The 22,181-nt window shown below is 34.8% G+C and overlaps 2 protein-coding genes across 2 annotated transcripts; one reads left to right on the top strand and one right to left on the bottom strand.

Moving 5' to 3' along the window:
• Positions 1-206: 206 nt before the first annotated feature.
• LOC142977591 (beta-hexosaminidase subunit beta-like) lies at positions 207-10,203 on the bottom strand. Its single transcript, XM_076121575.1, has 10 exons — positions 9,968-10,203; positions 8,027-8,252; positions 6,003-6,112; positions 5,452-5,660; positions 4,866-4,978; positions 2,707-2,908; positions 1,854-1,983; positions 1,521-1,604; positions 989-1,194; positions 207-486 (listed from the first exon to the last, which is right to left on the bottom strand). Exons 1-10 carry the CDS (start codon positions 10,145-10,147, stop codon positions 303-305), a joined length of 1,644 nt encoding a protein of 547 aa, XP_075977690.1. The 5' UTR covers positions 10,148-10,203; the 3' UTR covers positions 207-302.
• Positions 10,204-10,619: 416 nt separating this feature from the next.
• On the top strand, positions 10,620-18,807 carry AP-2mu (adaptor protein complex 2, mu subunit). Its single transcript, XM_076121752.1, has 11 exons — positions 10,620-10,759; positions 11,030-11,218; positions 11,913-12,075; positions 13,094-13,209; positions 13,956-14,058; positions 14,465-14,587; positions 15,008-15,167; positions 15,613-15,846; positions 16,078-16,216; positions 16,546-16,670; positions 17,013-18,807. Exons 2-10 carry the CDS (start codon positions 11,042-11,044, stop codon positions 16,651-16,653), a joined length of 1,323 nt encoding a protein of 440 aa, XP_075977867.1. The 5' UTR covers positions 10,620-10,759; positions 11,030-11,041; the 3' UTR covers positions 16,654-16,670; positions 17,013-18,807.
• Positions 18,808-22,181: the final 3,374 nt, after the last annotated feature.

The raw sequence follows: 22,181 nt of genomic DNA, 5'->3' as shown, positions 1-22,181 counted from the left end.
AAATTGTTAGAATGGGTCTCACATAGTAAGTATCTTTCGAAATAACATAGTTATTACAAGGTATATGATTTATCTTTGTGCTTTCTTTCTTGGTAATTGTTTTACAATAATGGAACCAAAGCAAATTAGCCTTCAACTAACTTCATCGTTAACGTTCAGTAAGGGATTATAACTTATGGGAAGAATAAATAAAAATACATTTTAGCTAATGTAATAAAAAAAGTTTTATCTGCATTTAATAATCTTATGAATGTAAAACAACTCTTAAAACTCATGTAAATTATAATATTGTAGCAAATGTTTTAGGCAACGCAGAATCCGGGTCCATTTGGCGGTTGAGCGGTGACTCCACGGCGGTTCATACGGCAAGTGTGCTCTTCAATACGGTGGAATACATGTTCAGGCGGGTACGGGTATAAATAACTGTAGCGTGGTGTCGCAGCACTCCATAGCTTTTCGGCTACAGCACTGGTACGAGGCCATACTCTGAAATAAAGAAATTGTCATAAAACATCTACTCAGAAAATAATATTATTATTATAATAGAAGCTTTTTTGTGGAAAACAGCTTGGCAACAATTAAATTGTCTATGCTTCGGGCCATTCTCAAATCAAGCCGGAAATTGCGGGCAAGAACAATTAATTACTAGACAAATAGGTACATTTCCAACACATGAATAAATTTAAACATCAATAATTAATAATTGTATTATATTTGTAACTAGCTGACCCGCGCAACTTCGCTTGCGTCACATAAGAGACAATGGGTCAAAATTTTCCCCGTTTTTGTAACATTTTATACCCGTACTCTGCTCCTATTGGTCGTAGCGTGATGATATATAGCCTATAGCCTTCGTCGATAAATGGACTATCTAACACTGAAATAATTTTTCAAATCGGACCAGTAGTTCCTGAGATTAGCGCGTTCAAACAAACAAACAAACAAACAAACAAACTCTTCAGTTTTATAATATTGTAATATACGCTACCTGCTAATAATATTCCTGTCATCAACCACCTCTCCCCACATGCAAGCTTCGCCGCCCACAATATCGTGTAAGTTGAAGTGGCTCAAAGACTTGGGAATCATTTGCCGAGGGTCAGCCTTGTAGTAGTCTACCCAATCTCCGCCACTGTTCAGGTGGTCCAGGTACCATGCTGACGAGAATATCAGTTTGCGGCCAGCGCTCAGAATCTGTGAACAATTTTTAGGTATTTATTACCTTACTGCAGTGATAGCAAGTGGTCTATGGTTTGAACCTAGACGTGTATTAGAAAAATAAAATTATCACTTGCTCTGTGAAGGAGAAAATCGTGATGTATTCCTACATGCCTGAGAGTTCTATAACACAGAATTTGAAAATATTCAAGGTTCCCAACTCGAACTTAACGACCAGCGTAATGGACTCAAGGCCTTGCCTACTCTTCCCTCATTCCCGAGGAGACGTCTACCCAGCGGTGGAATGATAAATTAAATTTATATGCCAAATGGATTTAATAGCCAAGTGCCATAATACTTACTTGTATCATTTCTTGAACTTCATTACCCTTCCATACTTGAACAATAGCGTCTTTTGACAGGGGAACACCTTCATCGAACACTTCCTGTAATTACAAAACAATTTAAATGTTATAAATGGTCGTATTTTTAGCTTTATTTTGTACAGTAAGATTTTTTTTTCAGCAAGGACATGAAAATGTGTCAATTTATGTTCCGCTCTCTGGGGAATCACCGAGAATCTTTTTACAGCATTTAATTTTGATGTCCATTTGAATGTCATTATAATTTTATTTGTGCCTCAAAATACACTCTTGGTCGAAAAACAATATTTTTTACAAATCTTAATGCTTTACCTGCCACACAATAGGCTTGGATCCTTCTCCGAGCAATGGTATAACAAGGTTCATGAAATACGCGTGCAGTTCCGCAGGATTTGTCATATTGTGGCGAGTCATGAAGTTTACTATATCCGTGTTTGAGTTCCTGAAATTTTAAACAGATATTATTTCATGGAGCATTTTGCAATGAGCCTTGTTGAAAACAGGATTGTGTTTTTTGGGCCCTTTGAACCGACTTCGGCAAAGTATTTTCAGTATGTGGCCAAGGGCCCATATATGACATTTACGACGAAAAATACATAATATACAAAAGGCATTAATTTTGATATAAGTCTGGTCTCATTTAAAAACATAGTAAGCGGATGGACCTAATCAAAATCGTATTTACATGATTGTTTTATTTTTATGTGCGGTATGTTTCATGCTTGAGTTCACTGGCAAAAAAGGTATTTTTTTTTGTTCTCATCGCCAGAGTTATACAATAAAAATAAAAGTTATTATATAGATATTTAAGTTTTTTACATCAAGACCTTAAGCGTTTTCCTGTCTAAGAACGCTAAGGACTTCCCCTTTTCAAATAAAAATAAAAACTTTAATCCATATTCATTACAAATACGAAGTGTGTTTGTTACGCTTTACCTTCTAAACCACTGAATATATTTCGATTAAATTGAACATGGAGATAGATAAAGACCTGTGTAAAAGGCTTGCGTATACGATACCTAAATACATTACACCTGGAATAAGACGTACCTATACTCCTTTCTTTTTCAAAAATCAGGTCGTAAGCTGCTAAAATAGGGAATTAAACTTAGCGCTTAGAGCTACGTCACTTGACTTAGTCTAATAATAAAACAATATAACTCACCAACAATTAAATTCCACTTCATCCCCACCAACATGGAAGTATTTATCCGGGAATATACCCTGTACTTCCTTGAACAGCTCTCCTATGAGTTTATAAGTCATATTATTCGTGGGGTCCATGGGCCCTAAGCCAATCATTGTGCCGTATTGGTAGCATTTTGTCAATATATTCGGATACGCTACTCCCCAAGACCTTGTGTGTCCTGTAAATGAGATAACTATTTATTATTTAATTGATTAATTATAATTAAATGTACATACCTAAACCAGATTTACTAAATTACTAAGTTCGTAATTCTTTGTCAGATTCAGAATTGCGATTTGTTAAGAATTGAGTAGATTTATTAGTAGGGCCTGTGTAGGTTTGGAGAGCTTTAGGTATATTAAGACCAAGACGAGTTTACCTATTTTGATAGTATACGGCAGTAGTAGGACTCCTGGACTAACCAATTGATGAGTGGGTTGTGTAATGTCATATGTTCCATTTTGACTACAGTCGCTAGTCCAGACTTTTGGACTGGTGGGACAGACCTCAAAATCCAAATTGATTACCTGGCTGGATATAGATAGTATATATATCAATAAAGTTTAGCTTCCGTGGTACCTTGGTTGTCACGTTTGTCTATATTGTTCATAGTGGGGTTGAGACCATATCTATATAACTATGTAAGTTTTGACCGGAATGACCCAGCAATAAGAATAAACCTAGATAAGTAGACCCGTCGTAAGTTCTTGCTAAAATTACATTATGATTCAAAAATATACTTAATGTTGCAAATTGCACAATGATAACAAAGTTGGATTTTCCAGTTATGCAGTTGAGTAGATCCTGTAGACATCTAAATTATTACCTAGATTTTATCTTAACTACCTCTGTGGCGCAGTCGGTACTGTATCCGATTCCTAAACACGAAGTCCCGGGTTCGATTATCTAGTCGGACATAGAGCTATTGGTCTTTTTCTCATTTATGTTAGGTTATTCACAATAATAGTCTGGAGTTTGGTACCGTGCCCGGTGTATAGTAATAGACTCGCCCCTTATTACATGGGACTAAGATTGTTAATGGCGAAACGTGGACGTATTTTATACATCTTTGCCTACATCTTTGGGTATAATAGGCGTTATATGATTTACGTTTGAGCAGTGATAGCCGAGTAGTATAAGTTAATACCTCCCACGCAAGTGGTTGACGATTCGAAACTGAGGCAACACACTAATGACCCTTGGAAATTATGCGTGTATTAGAAATAATTATTACTTGTTTCTATGATGAGGGAACACATCGAGATGCAACCTTGGATGTCTGAGAGCTTTTTAGAATAGTTCTTAGAGGTATGCAAAATCCCCAACCCGCACTTTGCCATTGTGGTGGACTCATTAAGGCGTCCATCCCTCATTACGGGATCCCTTACCCAGCAGTGACACATTATAAAGTACTTAAATAAGTACTTTATAATATAATCGCAAAATCTAATCTCAATTGCAAACCATGATCCCATTACTATTTCAATATGATTATAACACATTGTTCGATTATCACTCGTCATAAAGAGAAACGACCTCTGTCTGTGTGCGATAAAACATTGTTTTCTTTAACTTTTACTTATTATTTACTCGTTTCTCTGAATCGTATTACTAAGAAACTCTTGAAATAACAATAGGCTTGTTTACTTAATCTAAACCCTTGATGTCAAGTAGGTATTTGGAAAATACGGCTATCAATACCATTCATTGATTTATCTATTGGCCTCTCGGGTACTTGACGTATGAATGAGAAAGTATAATATTAAATCTATCTCTAGCATATACCTATATAAATAGTGATCGCTTCGAGGAAATAAGTATATCTAATTTTGTTTTGTGTGCAAAACTAGCGTATCTTCAAAATTATAGAGAAACATTCTACTTTTATTGGTAGGTACGATCTTAAATTTAAAGAAAGTCATCTACGGATATCTTAGGCTAAGTTTTTATCAAAAATGTATCATGTTCGAGGAAGAGCTCGATCAACAGGATAAATCGTACAAAACGTAGCAATTACCAAAACGAAATGTAAGTGATAGAATATTTAGCTATTTTAACAAATACCAATAACCCATTAAGTCATCGATATAAAATTAATATAGTGTAAGTAAGTAGTTTCTTATATCTGTTCTTACCTGGAACATCAAATTCTGGAAGCACTCGGATTCCTCTGTCTTTGGCATAGTTCACAATTTGTTCGATATTAGCCTTTGTGTATATCATTGTAGGATCATATGCACCTTGTTCACTGAAAACGAAATGGATTATTTTGATATACCATTAAAAATTACTCAGAAGAATGAAAACGAAATGGATTATTTTAATATAGCTCCACAAATTACTGAAAAAAAAGTATTTGTATATTACGCGCAAGAGTCGCAACGAAGAACAAATAACGTAAGTAAGTATCGAAAATGGAGACGTAATATAGGATGCTATCCATTCGTTAACGGTTCTGTGGGGCTTACTAGTAGATTACGCTCATCATCTATAAATATCGAATAAAGTATAGAATAAAAAATAATAATAATATCATGAGTATTCTTCTTATATGTTTTTTAAATTATCTGGCTTATTGGATCGATCTTTTTGGAAGCCAAAAAAAGTACCAGACATGCGTTTGAAGAAAATTTATCTAGCTTTATTGAACTATTTCTAAAATTACATGAAGAAGACGCTACATTATTTACTTTATAGTTACGCTACAAGGATGTGCCTTACCTTAAGTGAGGGAACTTATCGCTCTGATACGGGAAGCTCTGATCATCCACAATGTGCCAGTGAAGTACGTTCATCTTGTTCATTTCCATGGCGTCTAAAGTCTTCAGTATATTTGACACTGTGATGTAATGCCGTGAAGTATCTATCAGGAGCCCTCTGTGACGGTAACGAGGGTAGTCCTCGATTTCTGTTTGGTTTATGAAAATGTGCTGGAAAATTTAAAGGTAAAATTATAAAGAACCTAAAATTTTTTGGGCAAAACAATTTGGTCATTGGCAAAATGTCGAGTTCGCTAGAACAATTTGGAATTTTACTATTATTTAGGTATCAATAAGGTACCTTGGGTTAATGTCAATCATGGGTAGATTTACGATAGCTACTGGAATACCCCTAAAGATATAAATACAAGGTCGAATACTTCGAATTTCCCTTATGGGCTCCATTTCAAGGGCCGTAAAAGCAACGTACAAGTAATTGACCAGTCTTTGTTTATACTAGAGTGCCTTACATTAAATTGTGAGCTAATTAACAAGGTAAAGTAGATATCTTACTCTATAATCATCGGACATGTAGAACAGCTGAACAAAGGTCTCCATTCCTCGGAGGATACCCCATATGGAGTCACTGTTGAGAGTCGACACGGTTGACACGTTGAGCATGTCTGTAAAAATATGTGATAATAAGGGAAAATGCTTTGCTAGTTTTTTTTATTTAGAAAGACAACTCCCGCACTTAGAACCAAAGTCACCGCTCTTGTGTCGCGGGGACTTTTATTTTCTTTTTTTTGCCTAAAAAAAGCCCTGTTATAGGTAAGATGTGCATCGATAGATAGGTAGGTACGTGAGTAATCCCAGTTTCCTAATAGCTTTTGTCCTTATGGCGTCACGAAAACGTATACTGATTCTTCCTAAAATTCATAATTAAAAAAAAAAGAAAAAACAGTGTATAATGCATCAGTACGAAGTTAGAAAAGTTTGTAAACAATAAAACAACACAAATTCAAGGCTAACAAATAAACGGAAAAAAATCACACAGGTTTCGCACATGGTAAGTTTTCCTCATTCATCTCCATACGATTGATTCATTAACTATGGGAGAGTTTTACTTAGTTCTTTTATATTATAAAAAAATAATAAACTATATTCTGGTATAAGTATAAAAGCATTTTGTGTTCGATAAAATTAGGTTTAAGGTATGGGGTGTCACTTTTATGGTAATATACACAAAATATAGACGAATCCCATATAGAGCAATAATATAATTATTTTATTATGGTCGCTATTGTTCAAGTCGAGTCACAGCAGTTACCTATATAAAATTAGAAACTGCCTTATAGAATGTACTGTGCATATTATATTATTATATTGTACAAACAAAACATCGTTTAAATAACGTTTACGTTGATAATTATTATAAAGCAAGTTTGTTATATTTAAAAGTCCGTTAACAGGAAAAATTAAGATGCATATAAATAACTTATTATCACATTATTACTGACGACAAATTAAATCTTTTCTCAGAAGTTCTATCAAATTTTTCTTCAAAATATTCTTCTTTTTAGAGCAAATTAAGTCTAAAGTAAAAGTACATAATCATATAAGTACATATATACAATAGTGAGTAGACGAAAGCAGCTGTTATTTTCGTATTGATATTTTGCACAATGGCTTCCATAAATGGCCGTTGTGATAAAATCACGCGCGTGCTATACTAGTATCATAATGAAAAGGATCACAATGTTTCTTAACAAATACACAAAAGGAGGCCAGGGACGAGATAAAGGTGAGATGCGACTAAGGCCAGCAACGTCAAATACTTTCTTATTGTTTTCACTTTTATTCTGAACATTTTTAGCCCCAAAACCTAATAAGATCATCTAATAGGCGGCAGAAGTGTGAGAAAACTACTTTTGTCATTTCGAATTTTGTTGAAACTACCTACAAGCGAGTTGCAATTGCCCTGCACCCCTTAACCCAAAGAGGTAAGACCCTCCCTAAGAAATGCTAGTGCACAAGATGCCTAGTACCCAGTTATAAAATACTAGCTGACCCGCGCAACTTCGCTTGCGTCACAAACGAGAGAATGCGTCATCATTTTCCCCGTTTTTGTAACATTTTTTACTGGTACTCTGCTCCTTTTGGTCCATGTTATATAGCCTAAAACCTTCCTCGATAAATTTTAATGGTCTATTCAACACAAAAATATTTTTTCAATTCGAACCACTAGTTCCTGAGATTAGCGCGTTTTAACAAACTCTTCAGCTGTATAATATTAGTATAGAAGTATAGATTTTGGTATAGTCAACAGCAAAAATATGTATACACTTACACTGCCACGTTTTCAAAAGCATTTTCATGAATAAAAACAGTGATAATACTATTGCTTATTATGTTCAAAATTAATAGTAGTAGTTGCTGAGTAAATGCAATAATATCTTTGATATACTTATTTATACAAAGAGTACGATTGAAAGCAAGAAGTGTATACTTTTTTTTGCTCGTGACTGTACGAGGTACGGTAGAAGTTTCTAGTACAAGTTTCACCATAGAAATAAATATAAATTTCCCAAACTCACATCGTTCCTCCATATCAAAATGCGGGTACTCCTCACAGGGTTCGCTCAGATTGATCTGGAGTTCTTCAATATGGCCCAAGAACCTCACATCAGTGATATTAGGTCGGCCATGGTCGTGTTTCCAGATCCTTCGGGAATGTCTCCATGCTATGTTCTGTGTCGTTCTGAGCACATCTGAGTAGCGTTCTATTGCAGTCTTTAGGATTTTGCATGATTTACCGGTTTCCTGTTGAAGAGAAGGATGTTAAAGGGAGTGATTATAGAGCTTAGGTCTCCAACGGAGGTAATTTCACCCCTCAGTGGATTGTCATAAGTAGGTGGCGGTAGCGGATCAAAATGATAAATATCAAAAATTTGTAAAATTGAAGCATTCATTATTATGGGCGTATTTTTTTCTCTAGTAAAGAGGCTGAGGTCCATGAAAGATTGCGAAATGATATAGAGGATGGAAGGGAAACGCTCCTGAAACCAACCTGGTAATAGTGGTAGCTATGCCGCATCTACGGCAATGCCTAAAACATTAGTACGCATATTAGCCTCACATTTCCTAGCTCATTGTAATCGTATAAAACAAACAACAGTATCAATTTGTTTATAAACAACATCAAAGGTCAAATACTATGACCAACCGACGGACTAGCCGTAACCATGTATAGAAACATGGCCGATTATTATTTTTATCTGTGGGGGGTAACGACATTTGCACGCGTTACCTTATTCATAATTAAACAAACACTCTTGTTATAGTAACGTCTGATGTTATGAAATATATATTTTTTTGTTGTTTAGTGCGAAGCGGTGATTGTTCTTACTCATGAACGCACGTGCCCCAAAGACCATTGTTATAACCAGTAGGTCAAAATCAAATAATATAATATCTTACTAATATAATAAATGCGAAAGTTAGGATTGATATTTGTATCTTTATCACTCTTTCACGCAAAAGCTACTGGACGGATTTTGATGAAATTTGGGATTCAGACAGTCTATAGCCTGGATTAACGCATTTTTTTTGCGGACGGGACTAGTCTGACGAGATTATAGTTTCATGTACAACGAAACTAGTCATACGATAAAGCAGAAGTCCTGCAGGAAGGATTACGAACCTTCCTTTGTTCTAAGGATAGATCCCTGCCCTGCAATGGAACAGTAATGGATTAGATTTAATTCCAAGGAGTTGGAGAATCTTAAAACTTATTAATCAGGAAACAATTAAACACAGTTATTTATGTGTTTAATTAAAGTATGCTCTACTTTTAACCGTGTAATCTGTCGAGGGCAAAGAATAGATGTCATGACGTATAAACAGCGTAACCCTAAGAAGTAAATAATAACACGTTAGATCAACACGAACAATATACTTAGAAAATGACTTGTGATTGGTCAGTCCAACAAACAATAGTCCGATTATATATAATTGCGCTACGTTTAAGAAAATGTAAAAATAAATCAGTACCTACTGCCGAGTCTATTGTAAAATCATGAATTAAAATATTTTTATTTTATGTACTTACCTACCTAACTATTATTTTGTATCTATTTATATGGAATAACAATATAATTATCGTTAATTCATTAGGCAGTACAAGTTATGCGATTCATTTATGAAAGCTTTCTTACAAAAGCTCCATATTATAGTTTCGCAGTTGTTGATGTGATTAATAATAGGTACTTATTGCGAGAATATTTATTAGAAAATTTACATTTAAATATGCTAGGCATTAGTCATTTAATTAAAGATGTCGTTAAGTGTTAATACATCGTTAAATAATGGGATCGAATCGTTGGTGCGACTTTCGCAAAACACTACTTGTTCAATAAAAATCGATAATTTGAACAATGAAAATGTTCGCGGTTAATAGGCGAGTCCCTAAAATATTCCAAAAAGGTGACTTAACTTATAATTAAAAATATAATTGATACTCTATTGTTAAAACTTACCGTAAATTTAAAAACCGAAGGGACTAAATTAAAATATTTAGTATGTTTTTCTTGTTGATGGGGTCTAGGCCACACTTCGCCTTTTGTAGGAGGATATTTTGGACCAGGATTAACCACGAATGTCATACTGGCCACAAAAATTACGCATATCGCGTTAAAAAATATTAAGTGCCGCAGCATTTTTGCGGCGGAGCGTAATATCCGACTGACAGTTCAGAGTATACTGAATAAAATGTGTTTGTCAATACAATACGGCCATAGATTGATAACGCTAATATAGGTGAAATCAGTAATCACATTAGTTCTGTTGTTAATTTGACTCACATAGTGTATTAAAAAAGGATAAATAACTTTGATGTATCCTCTAATGTTTCATTTCCTCATATGCCGATAGGTATTTTTCAAAGTAGGTACCAATTGTTTTCTTAAATAAATATGAATGTGCCTTCGCACGATACTCATAAGAAGCTAGGTATATATGATTTTACTCTGATTTTATGATAATTAGATTTTACTGTCAGCAAATAATTTAGGTTTAAATGAAACATCTAAACCTTATATTAACTCTAGACGATTTATGAACGACACTATGAGAACAATGCTGCAAGACATGAAAAATCTATTTGTATTTTATTATCTGTGTACTATTACTATTGACGTTTCATTTTGGGGGCGGGTATCGTCATTATTGCAGCGATTTTTTGCGAAAAATGAGATAATTCGACTTTGTTATTAGATTCATGTGAAATATTTTATTTGTAATAACTAATGGTTCAATTTGAAGCACAGCAGGTGAGCGTAACTTATTTATATTTATCTTACAGTTGACGGTAATTACATTCTAATCGGGTGTTTTATTGGCCGTATCCTGTCCTATTGATTCACAATCAGCCCACTTGAACTCTCTGCCGAAATCTATATTAAATTTTGGGCGGTTGTTATTTGATTCTCTATAACAACTGTATGTTGGGGGTAGATATAATTGACTTTGGCAATTCGTCAAACAGAAATCATTACGGTAACTGGCAGGGGATAGTGTTATGTAGTTTTATGTTTTCTCAGGCCTAAATCAAGATGATCGGGGGCCTGTTCGTGTACAATCACAAGGGCGAAGTCCTGATCTCGCGGGTGTACCGTGATGATATAGGGCGGAACGCCGTGGATGCGTTCCGGGTGAACGTGATTCATGCAAGACAGCAAGTACGCTCGCCGGTCACGAACATCGCGAGGACGTCGTTCTTCCATATCAAGGTATTCATACGTAAAGTTCTTCTAATACCACCCTCTAGGTCCTACTTTAAATCTTATATCTCTAGCAGCCTTTATCAATCTTCTATATCAGTTAACACCAGGTATCATTACAAAACATGAATTTCCATTGCCAGATCATTTAGTATTGTCACCCATTGACCCCTAGTTGACTACATTGACAACATGTGACACCCACTTCCAGAAGGATATAGTGATAAATAATTGATTTCAACATTTATCTGTCTGAAATTGATACCAGAGTTGTAATAATTTCAGCTGCCAACTAATACTAATACAATGATATGGTTATTGTTGAAGAAATATGTAGTCTACACACTTATTCTCATTATCACTTATCTCTACTTCGAAATGAAACTAATTAACATGCTTTGAGATACTTCCATTCAAAGCAAAAATTGAGTTAAGAAATTATTTGTTGTACAGTTTTGACTATGACTTAGCCATGTATCATAAAAGATTACTTAACTAGACAATGATGTAGCAATTGGTATTAGAATTTTCATTATTTGATTCAGTAGTTCTCCAGATTCTACACACAAGTTACCTCTATAAATCTCTATATTTTATTTTATGCAACAAAAAATTACCATCTCTTGCCAAATAACAGAATACTTCCTATACATATTCGATACATGACAGTGTATGAAACATTATTATGCCACTTTATTCCCAGCGAGCAAACATCTGGCTAGCAGCGGTGACCAAGCAGAATGTAAATGCAGCAATGGTGTTTGAGTTCCTGCTCAAGATCATCGATGTAATGCAGTCTTACTTCGGCAAGATCTCTGAGGAGAACATCAAGAACAACTTCGTACTCATCTATGAGTTGCTTGATGGTAATACATTGTAGTTTACTTATTCTATATAGTAAGGAGTGTTACACACAATGTTGACTGCCTCCGTGGCGCAGTGGTTTAGGTCACCACGCCGTGTGTCAGGAGGTCGTGGGGTCGATTCCCACATGGAACACAATTATTTGTGCGATCCACAAATAATTGTGGTTGTGCTTTGTGTCCGTCTTTTGTTTGTTTGTAAAAGTCCCCGCGACACAAGAGCTCTTAGTGTGTGAGTAGCCTTTTAAAAAAAAAATTGTCATGATAAAAAATACACATTTTAAGTAGGACACCTTCTGTTGGGCAACTTTTATCAAACAGTGAAACTGACTCCATTCACTTGTCCGGCTTATGGGGACCAGGTTCATCTACACATATTCGATTTTTCTCCCCGGATAGGCCGAATATGTGTGTAGCAAGCCTCTCATTTATTCTTGTAGGCATTACTATAGGTAACTTTATTTACACAGCTGTATGAAACTAAAGTAACTACTAAGGCATTCCCTACTATTGTTTTCCATTTCCTTTCATTCATCATATCATTTGTTATGTTGGGTTATTAATTGCAAAAATATTATTAGAATCTAACTTACCTAATCATATTCTTGGTCCCGGAGGAAAAGGTGTATTCTGTAAAGTTCTAAAAAGTTACTATCCCAAATACCAATTGTGTTTTGTTTTTGAGAGCAAACAAATATGAGTTATCTGTGGCCAGTTCCAGTTAAGTTCTGATAAGAATGTTTTTTAAAGTTATTCTATGAAAGTAGATAAAAGTTATCACTTTCACATATTTCTAGAACTTTCTAATATCATGTATCAATATTTATTTACATTGAATACAGTTATTTAAAGATGTATGCATATAAAAAATATACATTTTACCTTTTCCTTTACTGTATACTAACTTGTGTTTGAAATTATTTTTTGGGCAAAACGTTTTGTACATATTAATCCATCTGCACTTCAAAATCTGCATTTATAATATTAGTTAAATGAATACCAATATACTTTTAATTTACAGAGATCCTGGACTTTGGCTACCCACAGAACTCAGACACAGGAGTTCTGAAGACTTTCATCACCCAGCAGGGTATCAAGTCTGCCTCCAAAGAAGAACAGGCTCAAATCACCTCACAGGTACAATATTTATTTATATACAACTGACTAATGTATTGGTTACTTATTGTCTTTCCTTTAAAGATTTGGTTTTCCTTCTAATTAATTATCGTTGGGTGTTGAACTCGTATGGTTGTGAGAGGAACTTATGCGCTAAACACGGTAAAGACAAATGAATTCTACCGTAAATACTTGCGTTCTATATAGTAAAGTACATGAAGACGACAGTTTTTTTTCTGTTCTGCCTTCCTGCAATGTTTGCCACATGCAATGTTAAATAATACGTACGATAAGTGTGCATGCACTAGTTTGACATTCACGTTAAGAACTGATGAAATTGAATTGAAGTTTAGCTACTGGGTTCTTAATTTGAACTAAGGGTGTTTTTGATGTCAAAGGTCTGTCTGTCAGTCAATCAATAGATACAGTCAACTTAGCTAGCTTGAAATGAGTGTGATTGTCATTGGCTCATAGTTTACTAGAAAATTATTTTGTATTATTTCCTGGTCAATGCTACCGCGTTACAAGGTATTATCTTCGTTTTTATAAAAGACTAATAAAATTAAGACTGGAAACAATTAACGCCACGAATATTTTGTTCTATATGGGATTTAAACTCGCGATATCCTTACATAGTAGTAGCAAGTAGAAGCGACGAGAATAGTCTTGTCTTGACATCGTCAACTACGGTTTCATTTTACATCGTCTATATGTATTACATTTCGGAACCTAGTACTAATCATGTGTATGTGTTAATTTTTGTATAGGTGACGGGTCAGATCGGATGGCGTCGCGAAGGCATCAAGTACCGTCGCAATGAATTATTCCTAGACGTACTTGAGTATGTCAACTTGCTCATGTCACCTCAAGGTAAGCTTAACCATTTACTTGTTAAACATATAGGCGTGTTGCCGTTTTGATGGTGTCTATGTTACTATAGTAGTGCACCGGTCGTGGGTTCGACTGCCCTGTAGAATGGATACTTCACGATTTTCAAAACTTTGCGTTCGATAGCTATTTCATGTTAATGATCTATCCATAGCTGTCTTTGTTTCCCATGATTTTATAGTAAAGTACCCATAAGTCCCCAACCTGCACTTCGCCAGTGTGGTGGATTCAAGGCCTAACTACTACCTCGTTTGGGGGGAGAAAAAGAAAAGCACGTATTTAGAATAATTATTGTTAAGCAGCCATATTTATATGAATGGTTGAAATATCTACCAGACTTCTTTGCTAGTTGACTTCTAGTAATTAATTGTTTGTGTGTTGTTTCCAGGTCAAGTGCTATCAGCTCACGTGGCCGGCAAGGTGGTGATGAAGTCATACCTGTCTGGTATGCCTGAGTGCAAGTTCGGTATCAACGACAAGATCGTTATGGAGGCTAAAGGAAAGGGCAATGGTAAGTTCACAAATAAAATATTCATCCTAGATTTATCCGAAATTATGTATGGATGTTAGAGTAATATATTCAAATGTATCATTGCTCAATTAATACCGATGGTATTGTTTGGTCCATGTTCACGCACGGATTTGCTATCTAAAAATGCGACGAAGGACTGTTGATATCATACCAAAAAATTATGAATTGCCTTACTCGGAAATGGAAACCGCAACTTATTTATCGGTCAAATACTTAACTGCCACAATGAAAAGATTTTAGAAGTATTCATAAAAGCACAAAGACTGCGTAAAGTGGCGTAAAAATCTAGCACTGCTATTACTCTTTGCTTAACCAAACTCTATTTTCTGTTACCCTAATATTAGTCAGTTATTATTTTCCTCATCAATATATTACATTCCTATCGTTTGTATTCCACAGGCGGTATATCCGGCAACACGGACAGCGACCCGGCGCGGTCGGGCAAGCCGGTGGTAGTGATCGACGACTGCCAGTTCCACCAGTGTGTGAAGCTCAGCAAGTTTGAGACTGAGCACTCCATCTCCTTCATACCGCCTGATGGAGAGTTTGAGCTTATGAGGTAAGGAGGCCTTCAGATCCTTTGAATAAGTTTAGCTTTAGGTTGATAAATGTGTGATAAATATTATGAGGTTGGATTTGATGCATATTTATTTATTGTACGGCATAAGATCAGAGGGTATTTGGGTTGTAAAATTCTTTAGTTTATATTTTTATACCAGGTTTTGTGTTCTTATGTAATTGACATAGAAATGTAGTTTCAAAGCTGCCGAGACCTCCATAAAAATAGAAATCGGAAAGGACAACAAATGTATGGTTTAAGAATATTGCATGTAGTAAGAATATTGCATGTAGCTGTTAATTTAACAGTCATAGTTCTTTACATTTGCCCAAAATTATTAATTTTGCAAAAAAAAGAGATACTTTTAGTAGAGTGTCGAAGTAAAGCAAGACCTATAGATACCTACCCATTATTTTTATACATTTTTTACTTTACTTATTCCCAGATACCGTACCACCAAAGACATCTCTCTCCCATTCCGCGTGATCCCATTAGTCCGCGAAGTGGGCCGCACCAAGATGGAGGTGAAGGTGGTTCTGAAGAGCAACTTCAAGCCGTCGCTGCTGGGACAGAAGATCGAAGTGAAGATCCCCACGCCGCTCAACACTAGCGGCGTGCAACTCATCTGTCTCAAAGGGAAGGCCAAGTATAAGGCCTCCGAGAATGCTATTGTTTGGAAGTGAGTACGATATTATAAGTATTATTTGTTTTTGTCTTTATTCTGGGGTAACAAACAGTCGCACGTTTTTCGTATCAACGAATATTCATGGTAATTTTAATATCAATGCGTACCTTCGCTAAATATTATACAAGAAGTATACTATGGTCTTGTCAAATTCTGGCCAAAAGATGACTCTCACAATAATTTGAGTAAAGGAAGAAAGTGACTTATTTAGGTTTACTTACTTAGGATCAAGCGCATGGCGGGCATGAAGGAGACTCAGTTGTCAGCTGAGATTGAGCTGTTGGAGACAGACACTAAGAAGAAGTGGACCCGACCACCCATCTCCATGGGCTTTGAAGTGCCCTTCGCTCCTTCTGGCTTCAAGGTAAGAAATCCTTAGGAAATTAGTCTTATTTCTAGGTGTTGGACTAACTTTACCTATTAATCGTTTAAATTTTGGAGTTGAAGCTTTTATCTTTCACATTGGCTACTTGGCGTACTAGTGACATTTGCGGTTTTCTTTCTTTTTAGCAAGATTACTTGATGAAAAATTCTTAGTAACTGCACTTTTACGAATTAGGGGTCCTTACCCTTGAGCGGTATAATGTCGAAACAGTTAGTAAATTATAAATATATTGTAAATTTTAAAAAAGTTTTGCGTCTTTTCGTAATTTATCTTAATAAACTTACGCCACTAATCACGTTATGTTGTAGGTCCGTTACTTGAAAGTGTTCGAGCCTAAGCTGAACTACTCGGACCACGATGTGATCAAATGGGTGCGCTACATCGGACGTTCGGGACTTTACGAGACGAGATGCTAAATGTTTAACGGATGAATGTAAGTATTCAATAAAAACATACATACTATTTACAAAAAAAATATGTTCAGCTTTTGTAATCTACTTTAAAACGAAAGATGCCTGTTTGGAACCCGTTTTAAAATTTCTAATGATGAATTTAAATTCTTATTAATGTTCAGAATGAATAACTTAGGGCTATCAAGAGATTGTTTATCTTTAGTAGGGCTTACATCATTTAATAACAGGTTTCTTATGAACTCTCTCTTAGCAAGCCTATCCATTACTGAACGTAGATTATCGAAACCCGCCGCAAGACGGTCGTAAAAGTTAGGGCACCTAACAATTTTATTTGAAGGTTAATATGGCTTGTTTCATTACAGGAATGCAAAGTGGATCGGGCAATACAGAATACGGATCAGCAATGGCGTGTTACATAATATATTTTGTATATAATTTCAGCAGCTCACCAACGCATGAGATTCCTTACGAAACTTATATATTTTTTATATTTCAGTTAACTTAGATTAATTCACGAACGACTGTGTATGCAGGCACATACAAGCCAAGATCGCAATGAAAGTAGCAAAAGACATTATTATTTGTATATGGAATGGAGAACAAGTTTTTAATAGGGATGTTTTCACCAAACAGAAAATCTTATTAGTCCATCAATATAGTGGAAAAATATTAAACGCGTATTTTTTTCTTTCTAGTATATTGAAGGTGTCTTAGTTACGCCGTTTTATGATGAAGTTCAGTGCATCTCCCTACCTAAAAAATAGCACTGGGATTTGGGATCGCCATCGTAACGTGGACGTACTTCTGACATCTTTGCCTACACCTTCGGGTATAATAGGCGTGATGTCATGTAAGTACTTTTATAAACATATGTGTTGAGTATTTTTTCTCAATTTTTCTATGGAAACATCTCTATTCTTGATACTTGTAAAAAGAAATAATATTAATAAAATTACAATAATTTATAGATTTTTTTATCAGAAATATGAAACTTAATGATTAATATATAATTTTTCAAGTATATTTTACAATGTTATATAATTTGTACATGATAGTTGAATCTCATAATACGAACGATTTTGTTTCGCTTGTATAATTTGCTCCTACAAACCTCTTGCGTATTGAACTTACTAGAATTATGGCTCGACCATTCAACATGCAAGAAAATAATATTTCTTTACTGAATTATCGCAAAGTTTAGTACCGATTCTGACCCGTTTTGGCCGATTTTTGGCACATTGAATGGATATTCTCTTTATATGGATCCCTTTTTAAAGATCCATTGCTAAATTTTGGCTCCCTATTGAAGGGCTTTTGCAATACTTATGTGTGTTTGTCAAAAAATAGTCTTGCATTACTGGTACACATTAAATCTATGTACAAAAGTTATCAAAATCACCCTACGCAACAGGTTTAGTTAACCATTCCTACATTTTATGCTTTGTTTTTAACGTATATGTATATTTAGTAAATAATAATATATATTATGTATTCTATTAGAATATCATTATAATACGAAGTTATGTAATGTTAGGTAATCGATAGTATTAAATGTTTAGAATAGAGGTAAAGGATATGCCATAATTTATTCAATATTTTTACGTAAAAAATTCAACTACATATTTTTATGTAGGCTTTCTTAACGCGATTCTTAAGACGCCTTAAATAGTTATTTGCGGCATTACTGCTGGATATATTTATATTTACCATTCTTATAGGTATTGTCATCAAAAAAGTGCAGTTAGTCTGTCTTGCAACATCTCATCAATCTTGCAGTCTCACGTCAAAAGTCTTGCATAATTTATGGCCTATCCTTCACCATTAGATTTTATTGAATGAAAAGGTAAAAAAATTGGAATCATAGTATAATATTCTAAAGCTGGTACACATTATTCGACCGAAATTGTTCAAGCTCTCGATTGCAATGAAACTTATTTTAATTTAACAATGACTTAAATATTTCCTAAGAGTTTTTCATCGTTACAGTCTAGTTATTTCGGTATATGTACAGTAATTGTTCTAAAATACGTAGATTTTGATGAATGTAGATGTAAATACGAGGTTTCATTGCACGCGAGTATAAATGCATGCTGTTATAGGGAATGCTTATAATGTATCGTGTTACAAAAACAATGTACAATAAATTATAAAAAAATATCGTGTGTGTTTTATTTTGGACCTTGTTTCTTTAGGCTCATATTGGTTAAGGAAACCCCGAAAAAAGTTACTATCTCTGTAAGTTGAAAATCTTAGAATATAGGGACCCATCAATAAATTTTGCGAATATATTCCCAGTTTAATATCAGTCTTATTGGATTACAATTAATGGAGATAAACATCCAAATTCTGGTGACGAGCAAGGCTCTGAAAATATAGTATTATTTAAATTACGTTGATATCTCAAAACATAAGAGCAACAGAAATCGAAACCTACCTATATAATTCATTCAAATAAAAACACAACTAATTTACACGAGAAACTGAAAAAGGTCGTGTAAAACCTTACCATGGATTTTTAAAAGATTGAGGCACGTCTGGATGCCTTAACCAACAGATCAATTCAAAATTACAACTTACAACAAAACATTCAAAATTACAACAAACCATAACTTTTTGTGAGTTACCTGACATATGAATTTGACAGAAACTTGTCAAACAACCAAAATCCCATTAAAAACAGTCCTAGCTGAATTCATCGGCACCCTGCAGTGTAAGGTCTTTGGCACTTACAATACATACATCTTAACAGCTGTAAATATTGTTGCTTGGCTTCGGATTGTGGTTGTTATTTATATCTTACAACTTGGCTATTCTTGGCAGAGAATTTAACTTTTACACGAGTAAATTACACTGAGATTTACACTGTTTTACACTGTCGCCATACAACAAGTAATTCGTTCACAATTCGTCGTACAGTAACACTAAAGTAACTGTATGGTGCTACTTTGAAGCTTCAGCTGGTCTTTCTAATTCTATATACAACTAGCTGACCCGCGCAACTACGCTTGCGTCACATAAGAGAGAATGGGTCAACATTTTTCACGTTTTCCTAACATTTTTTACTGCTACTCAGCTCCTATTAGTCACAGCGTGATGATATATAGCCTATAGCCTTCCTCGATAAATGGGCTATCCAACACTGAAAGAATTTTTCAAATGGGACCAGTAGTTCCTGAGATTAAGGCGTTCAAACGAACAAACAAACAAACTTTTCAGCTTTATAATATTATAGTATATATAGTATTATAGTATTTATAGTATTAGTATAGATCAGCAAAACACAATCTTACGCACCTAATACTGTCCCCCAGGCCAATATTCGGCTCCGTGGTGGCGGCCAGTTGCATCAAAACCAACCGGCTATGCAAGACATGACGGTATAGGTGCTGCCAAACAACTTGAACAATTTCGATAAATCATAATGAACGATAATTAGGTCGACTTGGAAAGAAGTGCAAGGCGCGACGGCGAGGGCTATTGCGCTTATATCATCCGATTGTTAGAACAAATAGCTTCATTAAGTAGCTGTATCAAACATGCCACCGTAAGAGTCACAGATGTTCAATATTTTTTTTACCTACGCCTGCCGGGATTCGGGAACCTTGCATATAAGATTGTTGGTTATATTATACCAACTCAAAACTATTCCTCAGCTTATAAATATGATTAAACAGTAAACATTCAGATATATTAAACTCAAGAGGAAGAAAAATCATTTGTTTTTGAAGTACAATTAAGGAATATCCCTCGAGGTTAAGCTCAAGTTTTGTATTCATTAATTAGAGCTGAGTTCTCGCGGAGTTATTTGTTTAGCACCGGCTAGGGCATTGCTTCATGTTTCGCGGATTTTCTTGAAACCTTATGAATTTGTTAGCAATTACTGTTATAAGAATTTAATTTATTCTTTGAGGTAAGACTTGAAATGAAGTCGAAATGATAGTTTTCGTTGCCTCTTGCGTAGTTTGTGTTTGAGATGCGTTATTTTCTGATTTTTAACCCCTGTTGTAAAATAACCAAACTAAATATTTATCAACGAAAACTAATCTTGTCTGAAACAGACCAATATTTGAGTCATATTAAGTAAAAGTTGAAGTTAGGTAAGAATTTGTTAGAGCGTAGTTGTGAGTGCCAGAACTCAATGCCCACTCACTACTTATTAGCATTTTTTGTTTTAAAATCCAGAGAATCGGATCGTATTTTGCTCTAAGATTAAGGCCAAATTATGCTTAGATTAGCTATCCTTCGACTATAGTAGCTACGGAAGATGGCCTTTGCCGTGATATATGTATGTACCTACCTACCTACATTCTCGATAATGATCAAGTTTGAAACACAATAGGTATATCTAAAATATAGTCAACTAAGCTGTTTACATTTTATTAACAAGCTATTCAAAACTAAAGCAATTTAGAACGCATACCGTAAAATAAAGGTCGTATCAATGCAAAACCGCTTTTATGATTATATTCTACTTCCATTTTGAAGACAAAACAACAATCTTTGTGTAACAAACCACATTAAACTTGCCGCCACTGTCACGAACTTAGGAAGGCAATGGAGATTTCTATCTTAATGGTGACTTTATGACCTAAGTAATGTCACTGGCAGCTTTCTAAGAGGGTGCATATAGACCGAACGCCGAATATCTGAGTCCGACTTACAATAAAAGCTGAGTTTTCGATGTCAGACATTATAAAGAGAGAAGATATCTCGTTTGGATTGTGTAGCGTTTACTATCACTTATATCTTTACTAATTTCAAGCGGATACGACGTCTGTATTCTTATTCCTATACAAAAAATGGATTAGTGTATATAATGAACACGTTTATCCCTGAAAAAAGGACCTATATTTTTGTTAGTTATAAGGAGGGTGTAAGTATAAATAAAAACAATATCACGTTATGCTTCACACCTGGGATTTGTTTAATAATCCTAAATGCAACTGAAACTGCAAAACACAGCTAGTTTGTAAATAAAATGACACTGTTCACAGGATTTAGTGCCTATCGGATTAAACAACCTTTGTGTTAAACTTCTTGATTATCACGAGTTTAACTTAACGCCGTTTCCAATTCCTTTGCCCTTGAATTAAACACGTGCACTAATAAAACTAAATGTTTATTTGACGTGTACTAAATCTTTTAGTTTATTTAGATTTCAAACAGGATGTTAGGATCTTTTTACAACACGTTTCCCTTACATGACACCATTACGATTATCTTGTCTGTTTGGCCTTGGATAACTCAAGCTATCACGATAACATACGTAAAAGTAATTAAATATTTTCAAAACTGTACCTTGCAGATAAAAATGCTATCTCAAGATAAACGATTTCTATTTTAAGCCTATCAGAAAACTCCATTCCAAAATAATGAAGTAAGAAAATGAAAATATAAAATCATTTTTGTTTTTTCTCGACAAACAAATCTGGAAATTGCTCGCCAATGCACCGGGAACTTTCAACGTGAAAGACAAAAAAGCCCTCGGAAATCTCAAGATTTGCGACTCAGTTGAATTGTAAATATTGCCG

The sequence above is a fragment of the Anticarsia gemmatalis genome, chromosome 13, assembly GCF_050436995.1.
Source record: "Anticarsia gemmatalis isolate Benzon Research Colony breed Stoneville strain chromosome 13, ilAntGemm2 primary, whole genome shotgun sequence".
NCBI lineage: Eukaryota > Metazoa > Arthropoda > Insecta > Lepidoptera > Erebidae > Anticarsia > Anticarsia gemmatalis.
The sequence above is the reverse complement of the archived record's forward strand: the minus strand, read 5'-3'. Positions and strand labels throughout refer to the sequence as shown.

Bases quoted from the DNA above. Each gene is read 5' to 3' on its own strand.
- LOC142977591 (XM_076121575.1), bottom strand. From the start codon at position 10,147: ATGCTGCGGCACTTAATATTTTTTAACGCGATATGCGTAATTTTTGTG. The intron at 5,661-6,002 runs GTAAGATATCTA...TAAATTTTCCAG, and splicing joins ACATGTCCGATGATTATAGA to CACATTTTCATAAACCAAAC. The intron at 487-988 runs GTAGCGTATATT...TCTTTATTTCAG, and splicing joins GACAGGAATATTATTAGCAG to AGTATGGCCTCGTACCAGTG.
- AP-2mu (XM_076121752.1), top strand. From the start codon at position 11,042: ATGATCGGGGGCCTGTTCGTGTACAATCACAAGGGCGAAGTCCTGATC. The intron at 15,168-15,612 runs GTAAGGAGGCCT...ACTTATTCCCAG, and splicing joins GGAGAGTTTGAGCTTATGAG to ATACCGTACCACCAAAGACA. The intron at 15,847-16,077 runs GTGAGTACGATA...TTACTTACTTAG, and splicing joins GAGAATGCTATTGTTTGGAA to GATCAAGCGCATGGCGGGCA.